This window comes from Zophobas morio, unplaced genomic scaffold (assembly GCF_036711695.1).
Source record: "Zophobas morio isolate AGI-343-1 ecotype UQ-CSIRO unplaced genomic scaffold, CSIRO_AGI_Zmor_V1 ptg000030l, whole genome shotgun sequence".
Lineage (NCBI taxonomy): Eukaryota > Metazoa > Arthropoda > Insecta > Coleoptera > Tenebrionidae > Zophobas > Zophobas morio.
The window spans coordinates 10504137-10532090 of NW_026972135.1; the positions used below are offsets into that span (position 1 = coordinate 10504137).

The window sequence follows — 27954 nt, forward strand, 5'->3', positions numbered from 1 at the left end:
CTTATATTAAAGGGAGAAATTGCGACGTTGATGGATTCAAGTCCTCAAAAATCGAGAAACCAGATAAAAAAACACACCCCTCAGGTTGTGAACATTTATTAAATTAACAAAAACGGAACGAAATCTTCTTGACACTTATTTACATTTCAATTTTTCTCGTGAACAATACTTACTATCTGAATTAATTTAGATGATAAATAAATTTAGACACGCAACCAGTACATGGAGCTGCGAATCCTATTGTAATCGGGCAATTGTTCCACAGGTCCTACTGCTGCAACCGCTGGACATCTATCATAAATGTACTTGTAGCACACATCTCTGACGTTCTGGGCAGTTATTGAGTTAATTCTATGACTCAACTCATGAGGAGGCAACCTCCTTCCATAACACAACAACTGCCGTCCGATATCTTCGCAAACCGCGGTAGAAGTGTCCAATTGCAGAAGAGTATTTGCTGTCAAGAGAGCCTTGGCCCGCTCTACTTCGCCTTCCGTCACGCTGGTTGCCAACCTCATCAGTTCTTCCTGGATGTTGTAGACCATATCTTCGATCTTCAGGGGGTCAGAGACGAAGTAAATGCCCCAGAGACCAGTGTCCTACGTAGAATAATAGATACAAGCAATAAACAACTGTTTTAAGAGTTAAGAGTTATGGTATACCTTGTAGCAGGTGTTGAAGCTTTGGTACGAGTGGCAGAGTTCACCCTCCGCACTAGCTCTAGCCAAAGTAGTGGCATTCTGCTTCGCCGAAGCCTGGGACCTATCCCACGCACCCAACAAAGTCGACGCTACCATCAAAGTCAAGGTATCTGGGTCCGTCCATCCCGCACCTTCCACAGCTATCGCGATATGAGCCAACGGAAGCGAGTCATCCCGGACACGAATTTCGGAACCCGTGAACCTGCACGGAGCCAAAATCGGGATCTCATCCGGGTAGGTGTTGTCTTCACAAAAAAAAAAAAAAATAGAATCCCCAACACCCGTAATCACCCTCACTTACTCAGTTTCCCCAAGTGCTGCTGGCACAACTTGACCAACTCGTCGTGGTTGACCCCTCCGGCTCCCGCGACGACGATTCGACAGGCTTTGTAGTGGTTATCGAGGTAGCACCTCAAGTCGTTGGCGTTAATGGAACGAATGTTGGCTGTAGGTCCAAGGATGGTGTTGGCCAACGGTGTGCCTTGGTAGGCGATGGCGTGCAAATGGTCGAAGACGACTTCCTGGAGGTTGGATTCCACTTCTTGCATCTCGCGGAGGATGACGCTGCGTTCGCGTTCGATCTCGGCCTCGCCGAGTTTGGCGTTTTGGACGATGTCGCCCAGGATTTCGATGGCTTTGGGTACGTCTTTGGAGAGGCATTTGGAATAGTAGACTGTTTGCTCCCGGCTGGTGTAGGCGTTGAGTTGGGCGCCCATGTCTTCGATTTCGATCTCGAGTTGGGTTTGGTTTCTTTTGCCTGTCCCCTAAAAACGAAAAATGTTTCTCGTCAACTAATAAATTTCAGGTCAACTAGTAAACTGTTGAACGTATTTATGTTTCTATATAATAAAGACATTCTTTATTACTGACGAGTGTCATATTGCATTAGCCCGAGTCCTATTCAAAATAAATCAATCGTTTAAACGCTAGAAATTCAGGCGGATTCATAAACCACGCGTATAGGAGTGTCATTTCAAAAAATTTAGGTCACCTTATCTACGCAAAATGTTCCTGCACAATTTTTCATCGAATTATTGGCGGAGATGATTAGATAAATTTTGGTTAGCGTTTTATCATTTACACGATGTTCCTAACATACATATAAAATGTAATATATCTAATAAAAATTGGTCGAAAGTTGTTTCGACAGAACTTCCCTCGTACAATCGCACGCAAATGTTTTGAGCCTATGGGCGGATCATTTTTGCCGGTCGTCACCGAAGGAGGCGGTACAAATCGTCCAAGGGCAGAATTTGTAGGTAGGCTCAAACTACAACGAAATTTGTGTTGACCAAATTCTTACTCTGAATTAGTTTTAATTTTATAAATACCCTATCTAAAATGTTCAGAATATGATGAGTCTATACTTGTGATTTACCATTCCATTTATATTTTTTGGATTTGTTTATACAGACAGGGTGACTCAAAAAAAATGACTGAGTAAATTTATTTTATTGAAGTGTACTACATTTCAAAAAACAAAAAAAATGTTCAGTTTATAAACTTCACAAATTTAATCTTCGCTTACTTCAGCGTAGTTAGTGAACTCGTTGTAACCACTGAAATATATAAAGAGTAAATTTTGAAATGGAACGAAAGTCGAAGAATACTTTCAAAGCCACGATCAAAATGTATTTGCTTATCTTCGCCAAAAAATGCATGACGTCATGGCAAAATTTGATATGATGAGTCAGTACCTGTGATTTATCATTGCAGTAATATTTTTTAGATTTACTTCTACAGGCTGTCTCAAAAAAAGATCACTTCTATTTTCGATTTTTCGTTTTTTCGACCAACCGTTTCATCTAATTAGATTTTTCAGTTTCCATTTTTCTATCAACTTTTCGATTTTTTACTTTCCCATTTTGCGATTTTTCAAATTTGCGGTATTTTGAATTTTCGAGTTTTCGGTTTTCCGTTTTTCGATTTGTTGATTTTTCTGCTGGTCAGTTTTTAGAGTTTGCTGCAATTTTTTTGCATTTTTCGATTATATTTTACTTTCCGATTTTTTTGATTTTTGAATTTTCGATTTTACGTTTTTAATTCTTCGATTTCCGATTTTTCAGTTTTCCGGTTTTTTAATTCTTCTATTCTCGATTTTTCGATTTTCCATTAATCATTAAATTTTTCGATTTTTCGGTTTTTTTATTTTTCGACCTTCGATTTTTCAATTTTCGAGTATTCGATTTTCCATGTTCTGATTTTACGATTTTTCGATTTGCGATTTTTCGATTTGCGATTTTTCGATTTTCGTTTTTCCGATTTTGTGGTTTTTCGATTTTCCTGTTTGTTTCAGTTTTTATGGTTCTGCGATTTGTTTTATTTTTCCATTTTTCGATTATTTTGACCTTCGATTTTTCAATTTTCGAGTATTCGATTTTCCATGTTCTGATTTTACGATTTTTCGATTTGCGATTTTTCGATTTGCGATTTTTCGATTTGCGATTTTTCGATTTGCGATTTTTCGATTTTCGTTTTTCCGATTTTGTGGTTTTTCGATTTTCCTGTTTGTTTCAGTTTTTATGGTTCTGCGATTTGTTTTATTTTTCCATTTTTCGATTATTTTACTTTCCGATAGTTTGATTTTTGAATTTTTGGTTTTTTCATTTTTCGATTTGGGATTTTTCAATTTTTCGGTTTTTTAATTTTTCGAGTCTTGATATTTCGATTTTCGATTTTTCAGATTTGTGGATTTGTGTCCGTTTTTTCGATTTTTAGAATATTGATTAATCGAATTTTCGATTTTTGAGCATTTCGATTTTTCCATTTTTAGATAGTTTTCGTTTTTTTTTTAATTTTTCGATTTTTGAATTTTCGTTTTTTTTTTCATTTTTCGATTTCCGATTTTTTAATTTTTCGATTTTTCGGTTTTCCACTTTATGATTTTACGAGTTTTCGATTTTTCTGTTCGTCACTTTTTAGGCTTTGAAATTTGTTTACTTTTCAATTTTTGAATTGTCGACTATTAGAGTTTTCAATATTATGAATTTTCGAATTTTCGGTTTTCCTATTTTTCGATTTTTGAATTTTCCATTTTTCGGTTTTTTGATTTTTCAATTTTCGGTTTTTCAATCTTGCAAATTTCCGATTTTTCAGATTTGTGAATTTCCGGTTTTTCGATCGACCTACGTATTATATTCATTGAATTTTCGATTTTCGGTTTTTCCATTTTTAGATTTTCGGTTTTTCAGTTTTGTATTTTCAGATTTTCTGTTTTTCGCATATCTGATTCATCAAATTTTCGATTTTTCGATATTTGATTTTCGAATTTTCGATTGTTCAGTTTTCCATTCTTCAGCTTTTAGACTTCAATTTTTTTACTTTTCGATTTTCCGAATTTGAGTTTCAATTTTCAGATTCTTGATTTTTCGATTTTCCTTTTTAAATCTTTGAACTTTTCGGTTTTGATTTTTCGAATTTTTGATTTTTAATTTTTCCATTCTTCGGTTTTTAGACTTCAATTTTCTTTCTTTTAAATTTTTCGATATTCTATTTTCCGCTTTTCAGAATTTTCGATTTTCAGTTTTCAGACTTTCGATGATTAGAATTTTGGATTTTTCAGTTTTATGATTTTTCGATTTTTAGAAAATTTGAGTAGTCGAATTTTCGATTTTTCAATTCATCAATTTTTCTATGTTCAATTTTTCAATTTAAATTTTGCGATTTTCAATTTGTCCATTGTCGATTTTTAGAATTTTCGGTTTTCCAATTTTTCCATTCTCAACTAGACTTCAATTTTGTTACTTTCCGATTTTTTGGTTTTCGATTTTCCAATTTTCAGAATTTTCAAGTTTCTTTATTCAGATTTTCCATTTTCCACTTTTTCGATTTTAGATTTTTCGAATTTTTGTTTTTCCAATTTTTTGTTTTTTCGATTTTTCTGTTCGTTTCAGTTTTTAGGCTTTGCAATTTTTTTTACTTAATATATTTTGATTATTTTAATTTCCGATTTTTTTATTTTTGTTTTTGATTTTTTTAATTTTCAATATTACAAATTTTTGACTTTTCGATTTTTTGGTTTTCCCGTTTTTCAATTTTCGATTTTTCGATTTTTGAGGTTTGTGAATTTCCACTTTTCGATCGACCTAGGTTTGATTCATTGAATTTTCGATTTTTTGATTAGCCATTTTCAGTTTTTCCGATTTTTGATTTTGCGCATATTTGATTTATAATTTTGATTTTTTTTTCCAAAAATTTGGACGTTTTGGATAAAAACTCAACACGGAGTCATAAACTACATGTGTAGGACTATGTTACTGTATACAATTTAAAACCCATTTACTATGCATAAATTTGAAGTGACGTCATCACATTATTGGTGGGGATGATTAGACAAATTTAATAATTTTGCGACATTTATGAAAAAAATATCAGTTAACAAAAATGGCACGTTTTTATTATTATGCCAGTTACATGTCACTCAACGACAATATCGTTTTTTTTAAGAGTATTTTATTTGAAAAAGTGATGAAATTTTTTATACGGAACAATTGGTCGAAAGATGTTAGAAAGCAAAATAATTCATGTCCGGACTATGGTTACTCACGAACGAAAGTAACCATTATTTTGCTAAATCTTCTCCGACAAATTCGTGAGAACTGGTGTGAGCCATAAATATTTCTTATCAAATAACTACTGTCCGTCCCGTTATTGTCAATAAAATTTTATAGGGTAAAATGTGAATTTCGTTGTAGTTTGAGCCTACCTACAAATTCTGCCCTTGAAGGATTTGGACCGCCTTCTTCGGTGAGGGCAGGCAAAAACGATCCGCCCATAGGCTCAAAACATTTGCGTGCGATTGTACAATGAGACATATCAAGCATTTTCGAAAAATTATTAATTTATTCTTCAATTTCTGGTTTCTTCAATTTTTCGTTTCCCAATCTTTCGATTTTTCAAAGAAACAACGGGAACAGTTGAAGAAATAACATCGGTTTTTCATTCTGATATTTTTCGATTTTATAACTTTGGATGTACAATTTTTAGGGTTTTCCTTTACAAATATTTCACTTGATTAGGTATCAATTTTTGAATTTTCCAATTATTATTCGATTTTTCAATTTTTCGTTTCTTCAATTTTTTCTTTCTCAGTTTCTCGTCTTTCGATTTTTAATCTTTTCGATTACTCAATTTCATATTTCTCAATTTTTCCATTTTCTAGACTTAATTTTTCGATTTTTCAACTTATCGTTTCGTTAATTATTACTCGATATGCAATTTTTCAATGTATCGACTTCCAAAATTTTCAAATGTTTCTTTTGGAATTTTTCAATTTTACAATTCTTCGATATTACAATTTTTCATTTTTCGATTTTTTAGTTTGTCAATTTAGTGCCACATTTATGTTTTCTCGATGTTTCATGACCCCTACAGTACGAAAAAAGTAGTCTTCGTTTCCGTCCGTCTGTCTGGTGTCTGTATCCATTTTTATTAATAGACAAGTAATCTCGGAAACTGCTGACTGATTGTTGTGAAATTCTCTATGTATATTAGTACATGCTAAGATAAAACTAATTTTGGCAAATCACGTACCCTCTAAGAAGATAGAGGGTGGGCGGACGGGGCTAGTACATGTTAAGACAAAACTAATTTTGGCAAATCATATACCCTCTAAGAAAATAGAGGGTGGGTGGGTGGGGCTAGTACTTATCAAGATATGATATTAAGAGTAGCCACTGGAATGAAGAGGGGGTCGGTGGGCGGAGCTACTGTTTGCTTATAAAGCCCTTTATAAAAACCTAAACTCAGCTCCGCCCACTTCTTGTCTTCATTTCACTGACTTGGTTTTCAATTTTTATATTTTGCAATTTTCGGTTTTTTATTTTCGTTATTTTTTCAGTTATTCGATTTTTCAATATTTCGATTTTATTTTTGTTTTTTCAATTTTAATTTTTTCAGTTTCTCGTTTCTTCAATTTTTCGATTTTCAATTTTTCATTTTTTGTTTTTTCATTTTTAAGATAAGCGATTCTTCGAATTTTCATTTTAAAATTTTTCAGTTTTTCGATTTTCCAATTTCTGAATGTTTCAGTTTTCAGATTTTGCAATTTTTCTATTTGCAATTTTTCAATTTTTAATTTTTTGTTAGTACTTGCTAAGATAAGACTGACTTTAACAAATCACATACCCTGTAAGAAGATGAGGGTGGGTGGGCGGGCTTCGTATACATTCTAAGATAAAACTAATTTGGCAAATCATATACTCTCTAGAAGAATAGAGGGTGGGTGGGCGGGGCTAGTACTTGGCAAGATAAAATTGAATAATATTAAGAGTAGTCACTGGAATGAAGAGGGGGTCCGTGGGCGGAGCTACTGTTTGTTTATAAAACTTTTCAGAAAAACCTAAACTCAGCTCCGCCCACTTCATGTCTTCATTTCACTGAGTTTTATTTTTTTCAATGTTTATATTTTGCAATTTTTCGGTTTTTTATTTTCGTCATTTTTTCACTTATTCGATTTTTATGTGTTTTGATTTTATTTTTTTGGTTTTCCAATTTTAAAATATTCAGTTTCGCGTTTCTTAAATTTTTCGATTTGCAATTTTTCAATGTTTTATTTTTTTTGTTTTTTCATTTGCAGATGGTTAAATACTACCCCAAAATTTAGATAATCACCCCCACCAACAATTTGATGACGTCATTTCATTGAATTGTATTTTAAAATAATTTTAAGGTTATATAAAAATATACTCCTATATTTGTAGTGCACGAATCCGCTTTTAATTTTTTCACTAAACGTTCAAATTTTCGCAAAAATAATTCCAAGTTCAGCGAATTCGTACGACATTGCAGTAGTGGTTCGATGCCGAAGTTGGCCGTTTTTTTTTCTTGCATTGGTAATACGCTGTGACTACTTTTCTTTTGTACTGTGACTAGTATCATGTTGATCACTTCATTACCAATTTCATATTGGTCAAATTAAGAACGAGTCACTCCATTTCCTCGAAAATGTGAAAAACTCGTCTTTATAATAATAATAAGAGTTATACTATTCAGATCATTTTGTTCGACTGTGGTTCCATTCAAATCATACTAATTTCTACGTGACATTCTTTCGATGTATAAACATAAATAAATAAATATTCGACAATGCTGGATATGTATCACTGTACTTTAGGAGCGAGGGAAGTTCTGTCGAAACAACTTTCGACAAATTTTTATTTTTATTTTCCCGATTTTTTAATTTTTATTTTCTCGATCACAATTTTTCATTTTTTCTTTTCCTTTATTTTTTCAATGTTTCTTTCGGTTTTAAATTTTTTGTTTACTCAATTTTTAAAGTTTTCAATCTTCGATTTTTCAACTAACCGATTTTTCCACTTTTTTGCGATGTTTGGATTTCTCAATTGTCCGATTTTCTGATATCTTTAATTTTTAAATTCTTGATTTTCATTTTTAGATTTTTCAAAATTTTCAGTTTATGCCTTTCGTTTTCTCATTTTTGATTTTTCAATTTTAGAAGAAAATTGGTTTGAAAATTGAAACATGGAAAAACTAAAAATCGGGAAACTTAAAAATAAAAAAAAAATAATGAATCGAAAATGTGGAAAGAAGCAAACACCAATCGAATAAAAAAATTGGAAAACCCAAAAATTGTAACATGGAAAAGTTATAGAATCGCTAACATTGTAAAATCGAAAAACTGTAACACTGAAATATCGAAAAAGTGAAAAATTAAAAATCGAAATATTCTAAGATCGGAGATTATCTGTCTAATAAAAATCGGAACGGCAGACGGACAGACGGACGGACGGACGGACAGACAGACAGACAGACCAACAGACAGACGTAAACGGGAGACTTATTTTTTCGTACTCTAGGGATCATGAAAGGTCGAGAAAACGTAATCTATTGAATTTACGAAAATTGCAGCTTCTAAACTTGATACCAGTCCATAATTTTATTCGCCAATATGAAAGAAAATACACTTATTAAATCCTAGAAAACGAAATCCAATAAATTTACTTCTCCAATAATTTAATTGCAGCATAAATGAGAAAAATAAAATTGTTACACTTTTCAAAAATTTTATGTACTTACATTTTGTATATTTTTTGAGAAAAATATTTCTTTATCGACGATTCTTTTTTTAATGAAATATCCTATACATTTTCACATATTCTGATTGGCGTCTTCTTGGAACTTATAACCATTTATTTTCAAAATTCGGATACGACGTTGCCACGTAATCCCATTTTTTTTTGCAATATATGTATAGATACACAAAATTTTTAACGTCTGTATTACAATATTTTGGAGAGATATAAACAAAGGTACGCATTTTGTTGTGGTATCAAAAAAATTTAGTCTTAATATACATATTGTGGTTTATGAATTCGCCTCAACTTTTTTAAATTATCATAAAAAATAAAATAAAAATCACGAAATGATGTTTTTATTTTTCGAAGAAAATGTAATTGTTGGACTGGACTTCAGGGGCGAGGAAAATTTTATGTACTGCCCTAGACCAAATTTTTATTTTAAGAACAGGTATAACTTAACATTAATTAAAAAATATTCAAATAAATTTTGTAGATATTTATTTATTTATTTTATTTTTTTATTTTATTAATTACGTCCCCCAACAGGCACTGAGGCCCAATTACAGGGGAACGGGACATACACGTTACACCCAGAGCCATGGCGGGAATCGAACCCACGACCCAAGGTGTAGCGGGCAAGCATGATGCTAACTAGCCCACCCCGGGTCCTCAATAAGATATATAAGATATAAATAACACTACTAATGCTTAGCAACGTAAATGAAAATATTTTTTCTTGCTACAACTTTAATTCCAAATGAATGAAAAACTAAAAAGAAAACAACAAAATTTCGTTTTTTCTTTCAATCACTGATTTTTTTTTCCGAAAATATCACGCTCAATAATTACGACATACAATATGCACACAACGAAATATAAACGATATACACCTACAAACGAGAAACTTACACAATCGTATTCTACAAGTTATATAACCCCATTGGAATATTTCGCAAGAGAAGCAATAGGAAACTGTCATAAAATCAATTTATACATAGATAATGCTGAAAATATCTTTTTCACTAGCAGCCTGGACGCATGCAAATGTCGACTCATTTAGTGGTAGCAAATTCAACTTTTGCTACCACCGGTTCAAAAAGAAAAATTGAGGTTATGTACGCAATGTTTGATGTGATTATTTCTTAAAAAATGAACAAATGTGTGCTACAAACATTACTTGAGTATACGCATGGTAGTTGGTAGATGGTACAAGATAAAATGATTAACTCAGCGACAAATATAAACGGTTTTCTTTGTGTTGAAGATTTAGATTAAGTTTGATTAGAAATCAAAACAAAATCATGTTGTGTCAAAAAATTGAACGTTTATTTTTCAGTTTATTGTCTTATGGTTTCTACTAGTGAAAAAAATAGTACATTAACCACGGTTGCAAAGCCACTTCTAGACCTCGCCCTTAGAGCCCTCGACGCTGCGCGTCTCGGGTTCTAATTTGCGCTCGGTCTAGAATGCTTGGCTCTGCAACCTTGGCTAATAATATACTATTCTTTTCCTTCAACATCATATACAGGGAGACCAATAATAAACAAAATCAAAGGCATTTTTGAAGATTTGTCTTTGATAGAATTTTTGTCTTGTCACATTCCTGTCCAACTGAATTTGGAATTAAAAATGCAACAATCAAAGACACACTTTCAAATATCCATGGCTATCTTTAATCATGTTTTTTGTGAACTATGGAATAACAGACAAATTTGTGTTTAAACCACTTCTATGAAAAATATCATTATATATTTCATGAAACTATATTTTGCCATATTTTTACTGAATCACTAAGTAATCAACACATTTTAAAGTTTTTTTTTTTTGTTATAAACTCTCGCCACTAACCTTAAAAGCCATATGTTCCATGAAGTGGGCAACTCCATTATTCTTCGCGTTCTCATACCGACTGCCTGCGTCAATCCAAATCCCGACCGTGGCAGTATGTGAGCCCCAATCTTCGGTAGCTACCCTAATACCTAAAACACGCTTGTTAACCTCAACTCTTGACCTCTAGCAGAACAAAATATACCTGAATCTAATGTGGTAACATTTGTAGGAGGTACATTCAGCACAACATGCTTCTGTTCGGCAGCAGTTGATGCGTTTCGTAAAGTTTTAGTAGCCTGAAATGCATTTGTTGGTTATCTTACGTAACGAATGTCTTAATTACATAATTTGAACCAACTAAATTACGTGTGCATTTTAACAACGATAAGAGTTTTTCGTTCACCAAATTATAACGAATTACCTGTATTATGTTTCCATTTTTTGATAATTTTGCCACGGATTTGGACAATTTGAGGATGGACGCCATGTTTAATCCGGTGAACTGTCAATTTTGCATTGGGAAGAAATTGATATTACCGACAAAGGCAAGGTGGTGGAAATTGTTTGAATTTATTATTGTAACAAAAAATCGATGAATTTTAACAAATTGGTATTACAAAAGCTGTAAGAATACAGTTCAAACAAGGCGGTTTTCATTTTGTGTTTAAAACATTCATTTTCACACAGTTGTTTAATAATTACGTAATTTTTATCAATGAGCAGGGTTTCAAAGTAATCCAACACTTGATCACCTTCCAACTGGATTATTTTTGTACACATTTCTATCAGACTTTTTTCATATACAAACATAAAGTTTGTTATCACAAATTCGCGTAAATGTTCACCTCCACTACCCACGTTTTCATTTAAATAGTTTAAAAAATTAATTTCATAATTTGTTAATGTTTTGTAGTTTACAAATCTGTCTAAAACTGTCTTCAAAGGAGTCCATTGTTTTAGATACAGTAAACTATACGCAAATTTCACTTGTTTTGTCCTATATGTTAAGTCAGTTGAGTCCACTTCACTTATTTTTATATTTGGCAGTTCTTCACTGTGAAGGAGTTTTTTAATAACATTTTCACTGGTTTCATAATATGAGATATTTCTCGTAATTCTTCCAGAAAAGTGTGCCTTGTCAAGCGCTTCCTGGTCAAATTTTTTAACTAACTCTATAAAAAAAATTAGAAAAATAATGAAAAATAAACAAAACATGTATTCTTATCTTACCCATTCGCTTTATATTTTTCTGGTGCTTTTCGTTTTTTCTTTTGTAAAATTCTAACACTTCACTACATAAGTCTCCTGGTAGCTGCTCTTGTAGTTCCTTGCTAACATCATTTAAAAAATGTTGATCATTTTCGTTTTCAGAATGTGTACATGCCTCAATGAATGTTTGATAATTATGCTCGTTTACGCTCAAGTGGGTATCAGAACTTGATGCCAAAGTTTTAAGAAATTTCTGAAAATGGGTATAAAGCTTCTATCGAGTGATACATAAATCACTACTTACAAGAACGCTGAATCTTTTGGCTGTAGGCAAACTTGATTTTAATTTTAAAGTGTCGTAAATTACGTCCGCAAAACTATTTGCCACTGTGAAGGCTGCTTCCGAGTGAAGTTTAGGAAAATCATACTGTTTTTGAAGAAGAATTTCAAATATCTTTGATTCTGTCATTTTAGAGGTTATGTTGACAATTAACGTGTGGTCATAGATTAATATAGATACGACATACAGGCTGATTTTGCAAAAGCACCCTTATTGACATTGGAGTCCTCAACCGCCAAAGGGAAGCGCCAAATTTAAATAGTCGATGCCAACAAAAAAACTTGATTCACTGCAACTCGTCGCTTGAGAACTTGTTTGATTTACAGACCAGAGGGCACTCAGGCCAATGTCGACTCTAAGCGTTCAGAAGCGATTTGGTTGGTTAGACTATAATTTCTGCCGGACATAGTTGTTTGGTCGGTTTTTATAACGACTAAATTAAGTGAATATTTTTGGTACATATTTAGTTTAACTAAGAATTAATTCTTTATGTGTGTTTTATACTTGCAAAACGTCTCAAACCAAGAATATTGTTGAAATCGTAATAACCCAATGGATTTTTTTCGGGAAAACGTTTTGGAAACACTGTGTTCTATTTTGTATGAATTTTTTTTTTAATGTTTTTAGTGACAATTTTTGTGGTTGTTTTCGATATACTGTATGATATTAACAGTGAGGAAAAAAAATATGAAAAATTAAAATAATCGAAAAATCGAGAAATCTAGTAATCGAAATACGAAACATTGAAAAATCGAAATATCGAATAACTGGAAATTCGAAAAACTGAGAAATCGAAAAATCAAAAGATCAAGAAATCGTAGAGTCGAAAATTGAGAAAACGAAATAGATCAAAAACCGAAAAATCGAAAAGTTAAAAATTGAACAATTTTAAAAATTGAGAAATTGATAATCAAAATATCGAAAATCACAAAACTTAAAAATTCGAAAAATTGAAAAATTGAGAGACTGAAAGATCCAAAGAACGAGAAATCGAAAAGTAATGAAATCGAAAAATAGAGAAATCGACAAACAAAAAGTTAAAAGTTGAAAAATTGGAAAAGAGGAAAAATCAATAAACGAAAAAATGGAAAACTGGAAAAACTGAGAAACCGAAATAGGCCAAAATAAAAAAATGAAAAAATGATAAATCGAAAACCTGAACAATCAAATCTCCATAAATCGGGAATGAAAAATTAACAAATCGAAAAATTGAAAAACAGAACATCTAAAACCAGGAAGTCGAAAAATAGAAAGATTAAGAAATATTGGAAAATTAAAATTTCAAGAGATTGAAAAATCTAAAATTTAAAAATCCAAAAATTGAAAAATCGAAAAAGTGAAAAGGTAGACACCACGAAAAACCCAGAAGTTAAAAATAGAAAAGCCAAAAAATTGAAATATTGAAAATTTCTAAACGAAAATATCTAAAAATTGAAAAATCGAAAACTTGAAAAATCAAAAAATTAAAGAATTGAAGAACAAGAAAATCGAAACACTCGAAGGTCAAGAAATGGGAAAATCAAAATATCGATTAACTGAAAAATCGAAAAATTGAGAGTTTATGAAAGTCAAATTTGAAAAATTAAAAAATCGAAAATTTAACAAAATGACAATTGAAAAACAGAAAAACTAAAACCGGGAAGTCGAAAAACCAAAAGACTAAGAAATCGAAACATTTGAAAAATTCGAAAACTTGAAAAATTAAAATATCGAAACTGAAATGAAAAATCGAGAAATCGAAAAATTTTAAATTTTAAAAATTAAAAAATGTAAAATTTAAAAATCGAAAAATTGAAAAATCGAAAAAGTAAAAAAATCGACACATCGAAAAATCCAGGAGTCAAAAATCGAAAAGTCGAAGAATCAAAATATTGAAAAATCCCAAAACTGAAGTATCGAAAAACTGAAAAATGAAAGAAAAACTGAAAAATGGAAAACCTGAAAAATCCAAAAACTGAAATATCCAAAAACTGAGAACCTAAAAAGTCGAAAAATTGAGCAATAGAAAAATCCAAAAAGTGAAGTCGAAAAATTGAAGCCTTAAAAAAATTAAAAAATAAAAAATCAAAAACCTGAAAAATCGAAAAATTAAAGAATTGAAGACAAGGAATATCGAAACCCTCGAAAGTCAAGAAATGGGAAAATCAAAACATCGATTAACTGAAAAATCGAAAAATTGACAGTTTATAAATGTCAAATTTGAAAAATTGAAAAATGGAAAATTTGAAAAAACGACAATTGAAAAACCGAAAATCTAAAACCGGGAAGTCGAAAATTCGAAGGATTAAGAAATCGAAACGGTTAAAAAATTTAAATATGGAAGAGCTGAAATGAAAAATCGGGAAATCGAAAAATCTAAAATTTTAAATATTGAAAAATTAAAATACTAAAAAATTAAAAAATCTAAAATTTAAAAATCGAAAAATTGAAACATCGAAAAAGTTAAAAAAATCGACACATCGAAAAATCCAGGAGTCAAAAATCAAAAAGTCGAAGAATCGAAATATTAAAAAATCCCAAAACTGAAATATCAAAAACTGAAAAATGAAAGAAAAACTAAAAATGGGAAACTAAATCGGGAAATCAAAACATTGAAATATCGAAAAATTAAAAACGACAATTGAAAACAGAAAATATAAAACCGGGAAGTCGAAAAATCGAAGGATTAAGCAATCGAAAAATTGAAAAATCGAAAAAGTAAAAAAATCGACACATCGAAAACTCTAGAAGCCAAAAATCGAAAAGTCGAAGAAAAATATTGAAAAATCCCAAAACTGAAATATTGAAAAACTGAAAAATGAAAGACAAACTGACGAATCGAAAAACTGCAAAATCCCAACTGAAATATCCAAAAACTGAAATCTAAAGAATTGAAAAATTGAGAAATCGGAAAATCAAAAAAGTGAACTCGAAATATCGAAACTTTAAAAAAATCAAAAAATTGAAAAATCAAAAACCTGCAAAATCGTAAGACCGAAAAATCGAATATTAAATAAACTGAAAAATCCCAAAACTGAGAAATTAAAAAATTGAAAAATTGAGAAATCGAAAAACTAAAAAGTGAAGTTGAAAAATCGAAACCTGAAAAAATAGAAAAATTGAAAAACCAAAAAACCTGAAAAGTCAATTAACTGAAAAATCTACAAATACAAGTTTCCAAAGTCAAAATTTGAAAAATCGAAATATTTAAAAGTCGTAAAATTGAAGAGAAAAACTGAAAACCGAGAAATTGAAAAATTGAGAAATTGTAAAATCCAAAAATTGAAAAATAAATAGGAGTAAACTGAAAGGTCCCTAAACTAAAATTTCGAAAAACTGAGAATTCGAAAGTTGAAACAGCAGAAATTATGCTCGAAACCGGTTAGAATGTGTATCAGATCACGGATCATAGCTTATAAATCAAATCGTTTCTGAACGCTTAGAGTCGACATTGGCCTGAGTGCGCTCTGGTCTGTAGATCAAACAAGTTCTCAACAAACAGTATGCAGCTTGTAATATTCTGGTAAATCTAGTATCAATTTGTCGAAAGTAAAACGCGTCATTAAAAATATTATGACATTTTTTCTAGTTAATTTTATTCCTAGTTAGAAACAAACACTGTTGCCAACATAAGTCGAGGACTCCTCAACCGTCATTTAATTTAAACTATGACGCTTCTCTATGTTCTCTGGTGTGGTTGAGGAATATTTAGGCGTTTTAACTTTTTAGTAGGGATGGGGAACTGTTACTTTTTTGAGGAACAGGAACAATTTGTTACTGTTCCATTTTAGGAACAGTTCCAAATAACAGTGATTCTGGAACAATTTGTTATTGCGTTTCCTAGGAAGAACACTTTCATCCCGTATACTTACTATGCGGCTCTGCTACAGATAAAACTGTTATTTGTTCTTTACGTACTTGTTTCGTTATGTTACGATTTTGGTCTTCGGATTTTGCCTTCGGAATCTGAAATTGTTACTTAAGATTTTTTTTGATTTAATATAAAGATTTAATAATTTTTATTTATAACCAACGTAGCCTATAAGAGAAAATTGACGTTCCTATATGTTCTTTCTCGTTGCTGTTATCTAATTTCTTAGTTTACTATTTTATTGGAAAAAAAACTAAATTAAAAAATATATTAAATCTTGAATATTTTGTATCACTGCTTCCAAATACAACAGTGCCTTTATTAAATAAAATTCTTTATTCCAAATAATTCTCAATGTAACCTTTCTGCTTATATGTATTATTATTTATTGTATTATTATATTATATATTTAAATTTATCATCGCAAATCGCTAGTTTCACTTATAAAACCAGTTTTGCGGACTTATATTTTAAAGGAACAGATTTATCCCGAATAACTGTTATTTCGAATCTTCGGTAACAACTTGTTCCTGTTCCACGTTGGTAACAGTTCCGAAATACCTGTTCCGTCAAATACTCCCCACCCCTACTTTTTAGCCATGGTCGCTGCGCATCTCCTAGTGACGTCAGGCTAGATACATTAAAAATATATTTTGAGAATGCCTTGGAATTATTATTTACTGTTTAGTTATCACAGAGTAATTATTTTCGGACTAAATAGGCACCCGAATATGCTTTACTCTAAATAAATATACTAGGATCCGGTTCATGGAAAACCAATTATTAAATATTTAATTCGCTTTCCATAAACCGGCCCTCGATTTGTCAAGGATTCACAAAAAAATACAAAAAAAAACACAATTTACTTACCAAATTATGAATCATGTTTTGTAATCCAATGGATTTTTCCAAGAATTTTAAACTTTGAACTGTTAAAACTGCTAAAACAAATTTTATGATTTTTCGAAAAAGACGACGAGGAAAGTTATGTACTCAATAATCTTAGAGCAATTTTTAAATTAAGTTTGTATCAGCCAATTCACACAAGAATGTTAATAAATATTTTTAATAATAAAGAAATTTTTAGAAGTTGTTTGTGCATGTTTTTAGATTATATTTCTTGTCTGCCAACATATAATAGTCAGCTACATTTATTCATTAATTGATTGATTTGTTTTTTGTCATTAATAATACATTTTTTAGGTGTGCAATGTAAAAATAATTGAGTAAAATTAACATAAAAGTGTAACAACCTTACAGCCGTCACTTACACTTCTATAATTAGTGTTTCACTTCATATAAAAAAATGGCTCGATGTTTAAAAACAATTAATTTCTAGATGCAACAAAAAATAGCACTAAAAAACTGTCCGTATAAAAAAACTGGTGTTAAAAACTTATTTAACACAGTGCTGAAAATTTTGAGAACACTTTGTCATCCGTATTGGTTAGTGACTGAAATAATCGATGTGTTTTTGATACACTTTAAACGTGTTGTCAGACATGCATCAGTTGTCTATTACATCCACCCTTTTGTATGTCATAGTAGCTTTGATCCTATATTTTATTTGGAAACGGAAACATCTATATTATTGTTCCTTCAAGCATCCAGGCCCTTTTGGATTTCCCTTGATTGGGTCTGTCCATTTACTAAAACCAGGACGTGCAGGTAAAAACAATTATTTGCCACCAGTTTACTATTTTCTTATTTTAGAAACCTATAATATTTTAATGCGCATAGCACAATATGCTCCTGTTACTCGAATGTGGCTTGGGCCATTTTTCCATCTTTTTATCTCGAAAGCGGAGGACACGGAAATTTTGCTAAACAAGTGTTTAGACAAAAGCATATATTACTCTAAATATTTGGGAGTTGCTTTAAAAAATGCTTTACCAGTTTCTTCACGTAAGTATTTTCGTTTATTTTGGTTGAAATTAATTTTTTTTTTCAGTTGAACTTTGGAAGGAACGAAGAAAGCTGATTAATCATAGTTTTAATTTGAATGTTATCCATTCATTTATTCCTGTGTTTGATAAATATGCAAACTGTTTAGCAGACGAATTAGATAAAATATGTAAGGGAACAATGAACTCACCGGATCTGTTTGAAATAATTTGGAAATGGAACATCGATATTGCTTGTGGTATGATTTTTTTTTTATTATTTATTTTTATTATTATTATTATTATTATTATCGGAGTAGTGAACTTTTAAAAACTAATGTTTGATTTAGAGATACGTTTATATTCCATATTCATATCACCTTTAATTACTACAACTTTTAGCATGAAGGTGTAATTCTTGCCAGATATCAGTTATATTGAAAAATTCGAAAAAAGTTCAGTAGAAAATTTTTGTTTAATATTACCTATGTACTTGATGATTTTGTTGGATAATTATATATTTCGTAGAAACATTAGGAGATGTATGTCCAAACTCACTACACAACAGAGACCAATTTTTATCTTGTGGATTTAGGTATCATTAGTAGCTCTAAAATTACATTCTTCTATCATCAAATATTCTAGATTCGAAGAAAGTGTGAAATCTCGCTTTTTCAAGCCGCATCTAAACATAAATTATTTTTGGGAGAGATCGCCTCTGAGAAAAGAACAACTAGAAATTTCTCAAGTTCTTCAAAATTTTATGAAACAGGTATTTTTTTTAAAAGAAGCAACAAAACGAATTGAAATTTGTATTTAGATTATTGATATAAAACAAAATCAACCCGAAAGTGAAGATAGAAAAAAGCGATTTCTAAATTATCTGCTGGAAATGAAGAAACGAAACAAAATAACTATGGATGGTGTATTAGAAGAAGGTGCCTTAATGTTCCACGCAGCCAGTGAAACAACAGCGCTTGCACTATGCTCAGCCTTAGTCATGTTAGGGATGCATCACGAAATTCAGGTTACACATCAGTTTTAAGTAAAAGCAAGAACTCTATTGTTGTTATTTAGGAAAAACTCTTTGAAGAAATATCGTCAGTACTTACTGACAATACTCACAACGTTACACTGCAACACATCAATCAAATGAAATACTTAGAACGCGTGATTAAAGAAACACTCCGATTTTTTCCAACAATTCCTTTTATTCTGAGACAAGTAAACACAGAAGTCAAATTAGGTACAACTATAGTCTGGGTTGAGTGGATATTAATTGATCACTTTTATAGGTTCTTATTTTGTACCAGCTGGTTGTGACATTCTAATTCCCCTTGCCCAACTTCATCGCTGGCCTGATCTATGGCCGAATCCTTCAAAGTTTGATCCTGATAGATTCTTGCCTGAAGAAATCAAAAATCGTCCTCGGGGTGCTTACCTTCCTTTTAGTACTGGTCCCAGGAATTGCATAGGTAAAAGTTTTTTTTTTGTTGAAAATAGATTATCATTTTTTTACAGGTTGGAAATATGCTATGCTGTCTATGAAGGTTTTCTTGGCTGTCATTTTGAAGCGTTTTAAAATAGCAGAGTCCATTGATTACAAAAGAATAGAGGACATAGATATGGACATGTATTTAATGGGGGTGGCTAAAAAAGGATACAGGATTAGACTTGAAGACAGAAATTAAAACTTGGAAATTTAATATATCAGTAAAGGGTGGATTTATGTACACAAATATTTGTAAAATATGGAAAATTTTTGCTAAGTATACACAGTTTTATACACGAGGAATGTCTATAATTATATTTATTACCTGTAACATATTTTTACACAAAGCAATTTTTGTCCACTGACATTTCTCAGCCTTATTTGAAGCCCAGAAAACTGATCTTATACAAGTTGTAACAGAAAGTCTGAAGGGGGTTAAACACACTACAGCCATTATTAAATCTGTTATCAAACAGACAAAAATATTACTTGAAGTTAGAAACTACAGAGCACGAAAATTTACGTTCCATTTTAAATTATACAGCAAAGAAAATTGTGAGATAGCGAAAAAAATTACATGAGATTCATATTTGCTACACTTTATCAACGATTCAAACATAGAATTTACATGATGTTAAATTGTGCCACACTTTATCAACGATTCAGGCAAAGAATTTACATGATGTTAAATTATGCCATGATCCAAGTGATTGGTTACTTAAAACAATTAGCTTTGAGAGTTTATATCGTGGACTGTCCCCAGCTTATCCCAAACAACATATATGATAAATAAACACAAAATGTTTTCCACGTTGCGAGAAAAATGTCTCTATGTTGTGATGCTGATATGATGATAACTACCTAAAGGGAAAAATTTAATCCCCCAGTCCCTTAATCCACGATATTATAAATTCTACCGCATTTTGCACGGTCCTTTTTCCCAAAGTGGGACAACGTTAGGTTAATTTTAACTGTCATAAATGAATTATTAACAATCTTGGGGGAGGAATTAAGAAGTGTTATAATCGGTGCGCGGAATTAAATCTTACGGCTTGATCTGGTCCACCAGTGCGTCTCTAGGAGTGTTTGCGTGTTAATAATACTACTTCTGTATTAGTATATTACTGCAAATAATAATAAGCTGTGCCCCTTTTTAATTTTTCAACCACAAGACCACAATTTTGTTATCGTGAAATGTTATATTATGTTGATATAGTCCAAAAGGAAAATACATTTGTAATCAAAGTTTCGACGCGGCAGCAGTGGATCGAGCGCGTGAAATTTTATTCCGCGCTTTGGTTTTAATGCAATGCTTTGTAAGTATCCAGAAACCTTATTTATAACTTGATAAACAAAGGATGAGTTCTGAATAAGTGAATTTAATTAAATCTCCTAGCAAGTGCTTTATTTAAACAATCTCATGACTGTTAAATTGTGTTAGAACCAGTTAACGATTAAAATTCCAACATGAACTATGAATTTACAAAGAATAAATCAAATTTACCCCACGTGTTGGCGTCGCTCGAAAAGTCGTATATTTCCGCTTGGACAACAAAAGCAAGCCATCCTCTACGAATCCTCTAACTAGATACTACCCAGAAATTCCCTAGGAGAGCTACCAACTACCAGAAAAGAACTAAACTTGCACATGGTTGCCTATGTTTAAAACGATTTTCTTGATCTGAATCGCTAACGCACTCGTGGATTCATTTGCAAGGGCACTTAGGAATTGATTTGTCTAATTTATTTTTCTAGCTAATTATGAATTAATTATCATTTCTGTAACATACGAGTCATGAGCTTAATTGGAATTTTAATGAATCAGCTCTAAATTACACATAATAATAATATTAATAAACAAATTATTAAAGCGGATACTATAGGATATTAATTGTTGGTAATCTACATGAAAATCTTACTCATTCCTAGGTGCATCAAAATTTCCACTTAAATTAAGATTGTGTTAGCTAGAAGCAGTTAAAAAACTATTAAATAGCGTTTTGTAAAACCAATTCAACAAAAAATTGTTTTTAAAAATTTATTTAATGCAGGGAAAAACAATTCGTGAACACTTTGTTATCTATATTTGTTAGTGACTTAGCGACATAATCAATGTGTTTTTTAAACCAATTCATAGTGTTGTCAGACATGCGTCAGTTGTCTGTTACATCCACCCTTTTGTTTGTCATAGTAGCCTTAATACTGTATTTCATTTGGAAACGGAGACGACTCTACTATTGTTCCTTCAAACATCCAGGCCCTTTTGGATTTCCCTTAATCGGGTCCGCCCATTTACTAACAGCAGGACCTTCAGGTAAAAACAGCATATTATTTGTCACGAGTTTATTTTTTCTTGTTTTAGAAAGCTATAATACTTTAATGCGCATAGCACAATATTCTCCTGTCACTCGGGTATGGTTTGGGCCATTTTTTTACCTTTTTATCTCTAAACCGGGGGACGTGGAAATTTTGCTAAACAAGTCTGTTGATAAAAGCATATATTACGCTAAATACTTAGGAGATGCTTTAAAAACTGGCTTACTGATCTCCCCACGTAAATATTTGCGCTTGTTACCGCCGAAAATCACTTTTTCTTTCAGCTGAAATTTGGAAAGGACGAAGAAAACTGATAAATCAAACTTTTAATTCAAATGTTGTCAATTCATTTGTTCCTGCTTTTACTAAATGTGCAAACCGTTTAGCAAACGAACTAGATAAAGTATGTAAGGGAACAAATGACCCACCGGACCTGTTTGACATAATAATGAAAACTTACCTTAATGCTGGATGTGGTACGGTACATTTGTTTGTTATTTCTTGTTGTATAATTAATTCTATATTTTGTAGAAACACTAGCAGACGTACGTCCTGACTCATTATACAACAAAGAAAAATTTTTGGCCACTGGATACAGGTAATATTTGCAGCTGTAATAATATCACATTCTTCTATCATCAAATGTTATAGATATCAAAAAAGTGTAAAATATCGCTTTTTCAAGCCACATCTAAACATAGATTATTTTTGGAAGAGATCGTCTCTGAGGAAAGAACAACTAGAGATTGGTAAAGTTTTTGAGGATTTTATCAAGCAGGTACATTTTTAAAAACAGTCAAAGAAATGAGTTGAAATTAGTATTTTAGGTAATCGCTGTGAAACAAAGCCAACCAGAAAATAAAAATAGCAAAAAGCAATTTTTAAACTATCTACTGGAAATGAACAAACAAAATTATTTAACCACAGATGGTTTATTAGAAGAAGGTGCCTTAATGTTACTGGCAGCCAATGATTCAACAACACCTGCAGTAGGCTCAGCTTTAGTCTTATTAGGGATGCATCCCGAAATTCAGGTTACACATCAATATTGATAAAACCAAAAACTGTAGTCTACTTATTTAGGAAAAAGTATATCAAGAAATATCATTACTCACTGATGATACCCAGGACCTTACACTGGAATGTGTCAATAAAATGAACTACTTAGAACGCGTGATTAAAGAAACAATCAGAATTTTTCCATCGGTACCTTTCATACTAAGAAAAATAGACGAAGAAATCGAATTAGACTCTTATTTTGTACCGGCTAACTGTGAAATCTTGATTTCGATTTCACAGCTTCATAGATGGCCTGACATATGGCCTAATCCTTTAAAGTTTGATCCTGACAGATTTTTGCCTGAAGAAGTGGAAAAACGACCACGTGGTGCATATCTTCCTTTTGGTGCTGGTGCAAGAAACTGCATAGGTAAACGGCTTTTTTTTTGTTTTTGAAAATAGATTGTCATTTTTTTCAGGTATAAAATATGCTATGCTGTCTATGAAGGTTTTCTTGGCTGTCATTTTGAAGCGCTTTAGAATATTAGAGGCCATTGATTACAAAAGAGTAGAGGACATAGAAATGGACATATTTTTATTCGGGATAGCTAAAAAAGGGTACAGGATCAGAGTTGAAGACAGAAATTAAAGCTTGGAAATTCAATTACATATAATGTTTTAAATTTACTTATTACAATAATATTTAATAAAACAGATCATTAAATTTCATTGAATTCGTACCCAACTCATACACATTTATTTTATGAAAAACTGTTTAAAATGAGAACACAAGCAAATAAACAGTCGTACAGTCTTTTTTTAGTCCCTGAAACAGAAAGACAAATTCCACTTGATACTTCATAAAAGAAAGACAAGAGGCGCAATGTAAGAACTGAAACAATTCCTGTGAAGAAAAAAAAATTCCATAAAATTGTTGGAGACTTTACCGAAATTTCAGGTAGGTGTGTCATGGACAACATTTAAAATAAACCTCAGGCTACATATTTTTGCTTACTTACGAATGCAAAATTTTAGATTTTTTGGGTTCAGGATTCCAAATTATCAAATTAGAATAAGTAGGAAATTAATTATGAATCGAAACATTACAAAAATTGATCAATTACGTCACAGTGACCAAAGATTTCACGTGATACTGACGTACCAATGACGGTCAAATGTCTCGTCCAGATGACGTCATTATCTAACGAATTATTGACGTGATGTACTGACGTCTTAGAGTCGTCATTTTGTAACAAACTATTGACGTGATAAACTGACGTCTTAGAGACGGCATTTATTGTCCATTTTAAGACGTTTTTTATATTTTGATTTTTAGAAAAAAATATGCAATAAATAAAACGCTGATATAATTTTATATTTTTATATTGTTTACCTTAAATAAAATATTATAATTCGTTATAATCACCAAGTAAACCCCAAAAAAAAATACATATTAATTAAAGTTAAAACAAATTAGTGTATAAAAATAAATTTACTTCAATTCTGTACAACCAACAATGAACTTCAATAAACAAGTGAAAAAATATGTGTCAATTAAACAAACCACTCCTAAGAACATAAACAAATCTACATACAGGTAATTACGAGTATAATTAGTATAAACAAAAAAAGGATAATAAACAATATACAATCAAAAATAGACGTTGCATGCGATTTAAAAAAAAATCAGTTTTAAAAACACAAAGATATCTATTTAGTTACAAAGAATATTAAAAGAAAACTATAATAAATTATAAATCAGTCTTAAAAACACAAACAAATCTGTTTACAAAAAATATTTAAAAAAAATAGAATAAATGGAAAAGACAATTGAATCGCATTGTTGAAGTTACTTGATTTGAAATTGTACTGTAAAACTTTCTAATTCACGACGACTTGACTGTCCCCAACACAGAAAAAAGTACCGCTAAGAATTAATTCTGTTTTAACAATCATATTAATAACCTAAGTTTTTTAAGTTTGCCTCAATTTATTGCACTGAAAAAAAAAACCGTTCGAGTGCATGGATTAATGGAAATGCAATAATTTTTTCGTCTATTAGCAACAGCAAGCATTTGGCTTTTATTAAATTTAAGGGATTTCAGCTTCAAGCAGAAGACAAATTCTGCATTTTAAAAATGCTAAATTTACTTGAATTTAACGGATAATCGTAAAATGGTTGCATTGACAAAAACGCATACCCTATCAGGAAAATCTCGTTGTCAATAATTTTTTACAATGAAGCGAAATGTGCCATTAAGTTACCAAAAAGTATCGTGGTGTTACAGGCATCTACCTGTATATAATATCCAATGTTGTATGCATATATGAATTCATTGTATTTTTTTAACTTACAAAGAAATCTGCTTGTTCTAATAGGCAAAGATAATCTCGTAATTCGTCAAAATTTGTTTAGGTGTGGTCTTGGCGGCATAACTTCTATTTTTCTTTTCTTTTCCAGTTGTCAGATTTGATGACGTTTCTATGCTGGAGATTTTTTCACTCATTTCCTTTAGCATTTCTTTCGTTTCGCACATGTGTTTTGTATTTGTTTCAAATCTTGAATAAAATTATGTTCATTAGCATTAGTTCATAAAAAATTGCAGTAACATACCTTTGCAATATTTTATGGCGCCTCATTTTCAAAAACAATCACCGTAAGTTTTTCATAATTAGTGGGAGTATCTTCAGTGATTAATGGTGGTCTTTCCAGCTTATCTGAAAAAAAACTGCTTTTGTTATCTACGTACAGTTATCAAAAATAACAGAAACACGTAAAAATTAAAATGATTACTTTATTAGATATTAACTTACCTAGTCTAAATAAGTACAACCCACACTGAATGGCAGAAATTTTCACAAACCTGCGTTAAAAATGAAGTGAGTAACGGATACACAAGAAAGCTTCGGTGGTTGAGACCCAACTGGAAATATTGGAATGCTTCGCCGTGAAGTGCAGTAAACATAAATACCGAAAAAAGGCAAAGTCCGAATGCACGCCTCAAACATCTGACGTATTGTAAGTAAATACGGAAGTTGAGCATTATTTTTTCATTAGATGAAATAAATTTGATAAAACTAAATATTAAATCACTCTCTAACTTTTTTGGTAACCATCATCACTTTATAAACGTTTGAAAAAAATTACTGATTGATTATTTAAAAACATGTATTTCTTAGTGAATATATACGTATTGTCACTTAACTAATTAGGATTGCATTATGTTGATTAGATAATATTAGATAATTTTTTATAATTGCAGAATACAGCCTTGATAAAACTGGTTTGGTTTTTAAGAAAATCGCTATTTGTTGAATAATTGACGTATATTAGAAAACACTGTTCATTTTGTGTTGTACATTTGTTGGTGGCAAAATCCATAACACACAGTTAAAAGGTGCTCCCAGACATGCATCAGTTTTCTCTTACATCCACCTTCTTGTATTTCATAATAGCTTTAACCTTGTATTTCATTTGGAAAAGGAGACGTCTATATTATTGTTCCTTCAAACATCCAGGCCCTTTTGGATTTCCCTTAATCGGGTCCGCCCATTTACTAACAGCAGGACCTGCAGGTAAAAACAGAATATTATTTGTCACGAGTTTATTTTTTCTTGTTTTAGAAAGCTATAATACTTTAATGCGCATAGCACAATATTCTCCTGTCACTCGGGTATGGTTTGGGCCATTTTTTTACCTTTTTATCTCTAAACCAGGGGACGTGGAAATTTTGCTAAACAAGTCTGTTGATAAAAGCATATATTACGCTAAATACTTAGGAGATGCTTTAAAAACTGGCTTACTGATCTCTCCACGTAAATATTTGAGCTTGTTACCACCGAAAATCACTTTTTATTTCAGCTGAAATTTGGAAAGGACGAAGAAAACTGATAAATCAAACTTTTAATTCAAATGTTGTCAATTCATTTGTTCCTGCGTTTACTAAATGTGCAAACTGTTTAGCAGACGAACTAGATAAAGTATGTAAGGGAACAAATGACCCACCAGATCTGTTTGACATAATAATGAAAACTTACCTTAATGCTGGGTGTGGTACGGTACATTTGTTTGTTATTTCTTGTTGTATAATTAATTCTATATTTTGTAGAAACACTAGCAGACGTACGTCCTGACTCATTATACAACAAAGAAAAATTTTTGGCCACTGGATACAGGTAATATCTGCAGCTGTAATATCACATTCTTCTATCATCAAATGTTATAGATACCAAAAAAGTGTAAAATATCGCTTTTTCAAGCCACATCTAAACATAGATTATTTTTGGAAGAGATCGTCTCTGAGGAAAGAACAACTAGAGATTGGTAAAGTTTTTGAGGATTTTATCAAGCAGGTACATTTTTAAAAACAGCCAAAGAAATGAGTTGAAATTAGTATTTTAGGTAATCGCTGTGAAACAAAGCCAACCAGAAAATAAAAATAGCAAAAAGCAATTTTTAAACTATCTACTGGAAATGAACAAACAAAATAATTTAACCACAGATGGTTTATTAGAAGAAGGTGCCTTAATGTTACTGGCAGCCAATGATTCAACAACACCTGCAGTAGGCTCAGCTTTAGTCTTATTAGGGATGCATCCCGAAATTCAGGTTACACATCAATATTGATAAAACCAAAAACTGTAGTCTACTTATTTAGGAAAAAGTATACCAAGAAATATCATTACTCACTGATGATACCCAGGACCTTACGCTGGAATGTGTCAATAAAATGAACTACTTAGAACGCGTGATTAAAGAAACAATCAGAATTTTTCCATCGGTACCTTTTATACTAAGAAAAATAGACGAAGAAATTGAATTAGAATCTTATTTTGTACCGGCTAACTGTGAAATCTTGATTTCGATTTCACAGCTTCATAGATGGCCTGACATATGGCCTAATCCTTTAAAGTTTGATCCTGACAGATTTTTGCCTGAAGAAGTTGAAAAACGACCACGTGGTGCATATCTTCCTTTCGGTGCTGGTGCAAGAAACTGCATAGGTAAACGGTTTTTTTTTTGTTTTTGAAAATAGATTGTCATTTTTTTCAGGTATAAAATATGCTATGCTGTCTATGAAGGTTTTCTTGGCTGTCATTTTGAAGCGCTTTAGAATATTAGAGGCCATTGATTACAAAAGAGTAGAGGACATAGAAATGGACATATTTTTATTCGGGATAGCTAAAAAAGGGTACAGGATCAGAGTTGAAGACAGAAATTAAAGCTTGGAAATTCAATTACATATAATGTTTTAAACTTACTTATTACAATAATATTTAATAAAACAGATCATT

The 27954-nt window shown here is 31.4% G+C and overlaps 5 protein-coding genes and 1 long non-coding RNA gene across 6 annotated transcripts; 4 read left to right on the forward strand and 2 right to left on the reverse strand.

Annotated features, from left to right (window-relative positions):
- Positions 1-80: 80 nt before the first annotated feature.
- On the reverse strand, positions 81-11100 carry LOC135138220 (mitochondrial-processing peptidase subunit beta). The gene is made up of 6 exons (XM_064068144.1): positions 10992-11100; positions 10773-10866; positions 10589-10719; positions 1003-1465; positions 663-946; positions 81-599 (listed from the first exon to the last, which is right to left on the reverse strand). The coding sequence occupies exons 1-6, from the start codon at positions 11055-11057 to the stop codon at positions 204-206; spliced, it is 1434 nt and encodes a 477-aa protein (XP_063924214.1). The 5' UTR covers positions 11058-11100; the 3' UTR covers positions 81-203.
- A 21-nt stretch (positions 11101-11121) lies between these two features.
- Positions 11122-12268, reverse strand: LOC135138221 (uncharacterized). The gene is made up of 3 exons (XM_064068145.1): positions 12084-12268; positions 11801-12032; positions 11122-11742 (listed from the first exon to the last, which is right to left on the reverse strand). The coding sequence occupies exons 1-3, from the start codon at positions 12246-12248 to the stop codon at positions 11144-11146; spliced, it is 996 nt and encodes a 331-aa protein (XP_063924215.1). The 5' UTR covers positions 12249-12268; the 3' UTR covers positions 11122-11143.
- A 6500-nt stretch (positions 12269-18768) lies between these two features.
- On the forward strand, positions 18769-19543 carry LOC135138546 (cytochrome P450 4C1-like). The gene is made up of 4 exons (XM_064068525.1): positions 18769-18879; positions 18930-19098; positions 19148-19327; positions 19374-19543. Exons 1-4 carry the CDS (start codon positions 18769-18771, stop codon positions 19541-19543), a joined length of 630 nt encoding a protein of 209 aa, XP_063924595.1.
- Positions 19544-21508: 1965 nt separating this feature from the next.
- Positions 21509-22255, forward strand: LOC135139146 (uncharacterized). Its single transcript, XR_010282127.1, has 4 exons — positions 21509-21658; positions 21707-21898; positions 21945-22136; positions 22192-22255. It is a non-coding gene; the product is annotated as an uncharacterized LOC135139146 (long non-coding RNA).
- Positions 22256-22419: 164 nt separating this feature from the next.
- Positions 22420-23308, forward strand: LOC135138547 (cytochrome P450 4C1-like). The gene is made up of 4 exons (XM_064068527.1): positions 22420-22438; positions 22488-22694; positions 22744-23089; positions 23139-23308. The coding sequence occupies exons 2-4, from the start codon at positions 22560-22562 to the stop codon at positions 23306-23308; spliced, it is 651 nt and encodes a 216-aa protein (XP_063924597.1). The 5' UTR covers positions 22420-22438; positions 22488-22559.
- A 2732-nt stretch (positions 23309-26040) lies between these two features.
- Positions 26041-27882, forward strand: LOC135138548 (cytochrome P450 4g15-like). Its single transcript, XM_064068528.1, has 8 exons — positions 26041-26235; positions 26284-26475; positions 26522-26713; positions 26769-26835; positions 26886-27012; positions 27062-27268; positions 27318-27663; positions 27713-27882. The coding sequence occupies exons 1-8, from the start codon at positions 26070-26072 to the stop codon at positions 27880-27882; spliced, it is 1467 nt and encodes a 488-aa protein (XP_063924598.1). The 5' UTR covers positions 26041-26069.
- The last annotated feature ends 72 nt before the right edge of the window (positions 27883-27954 follow it).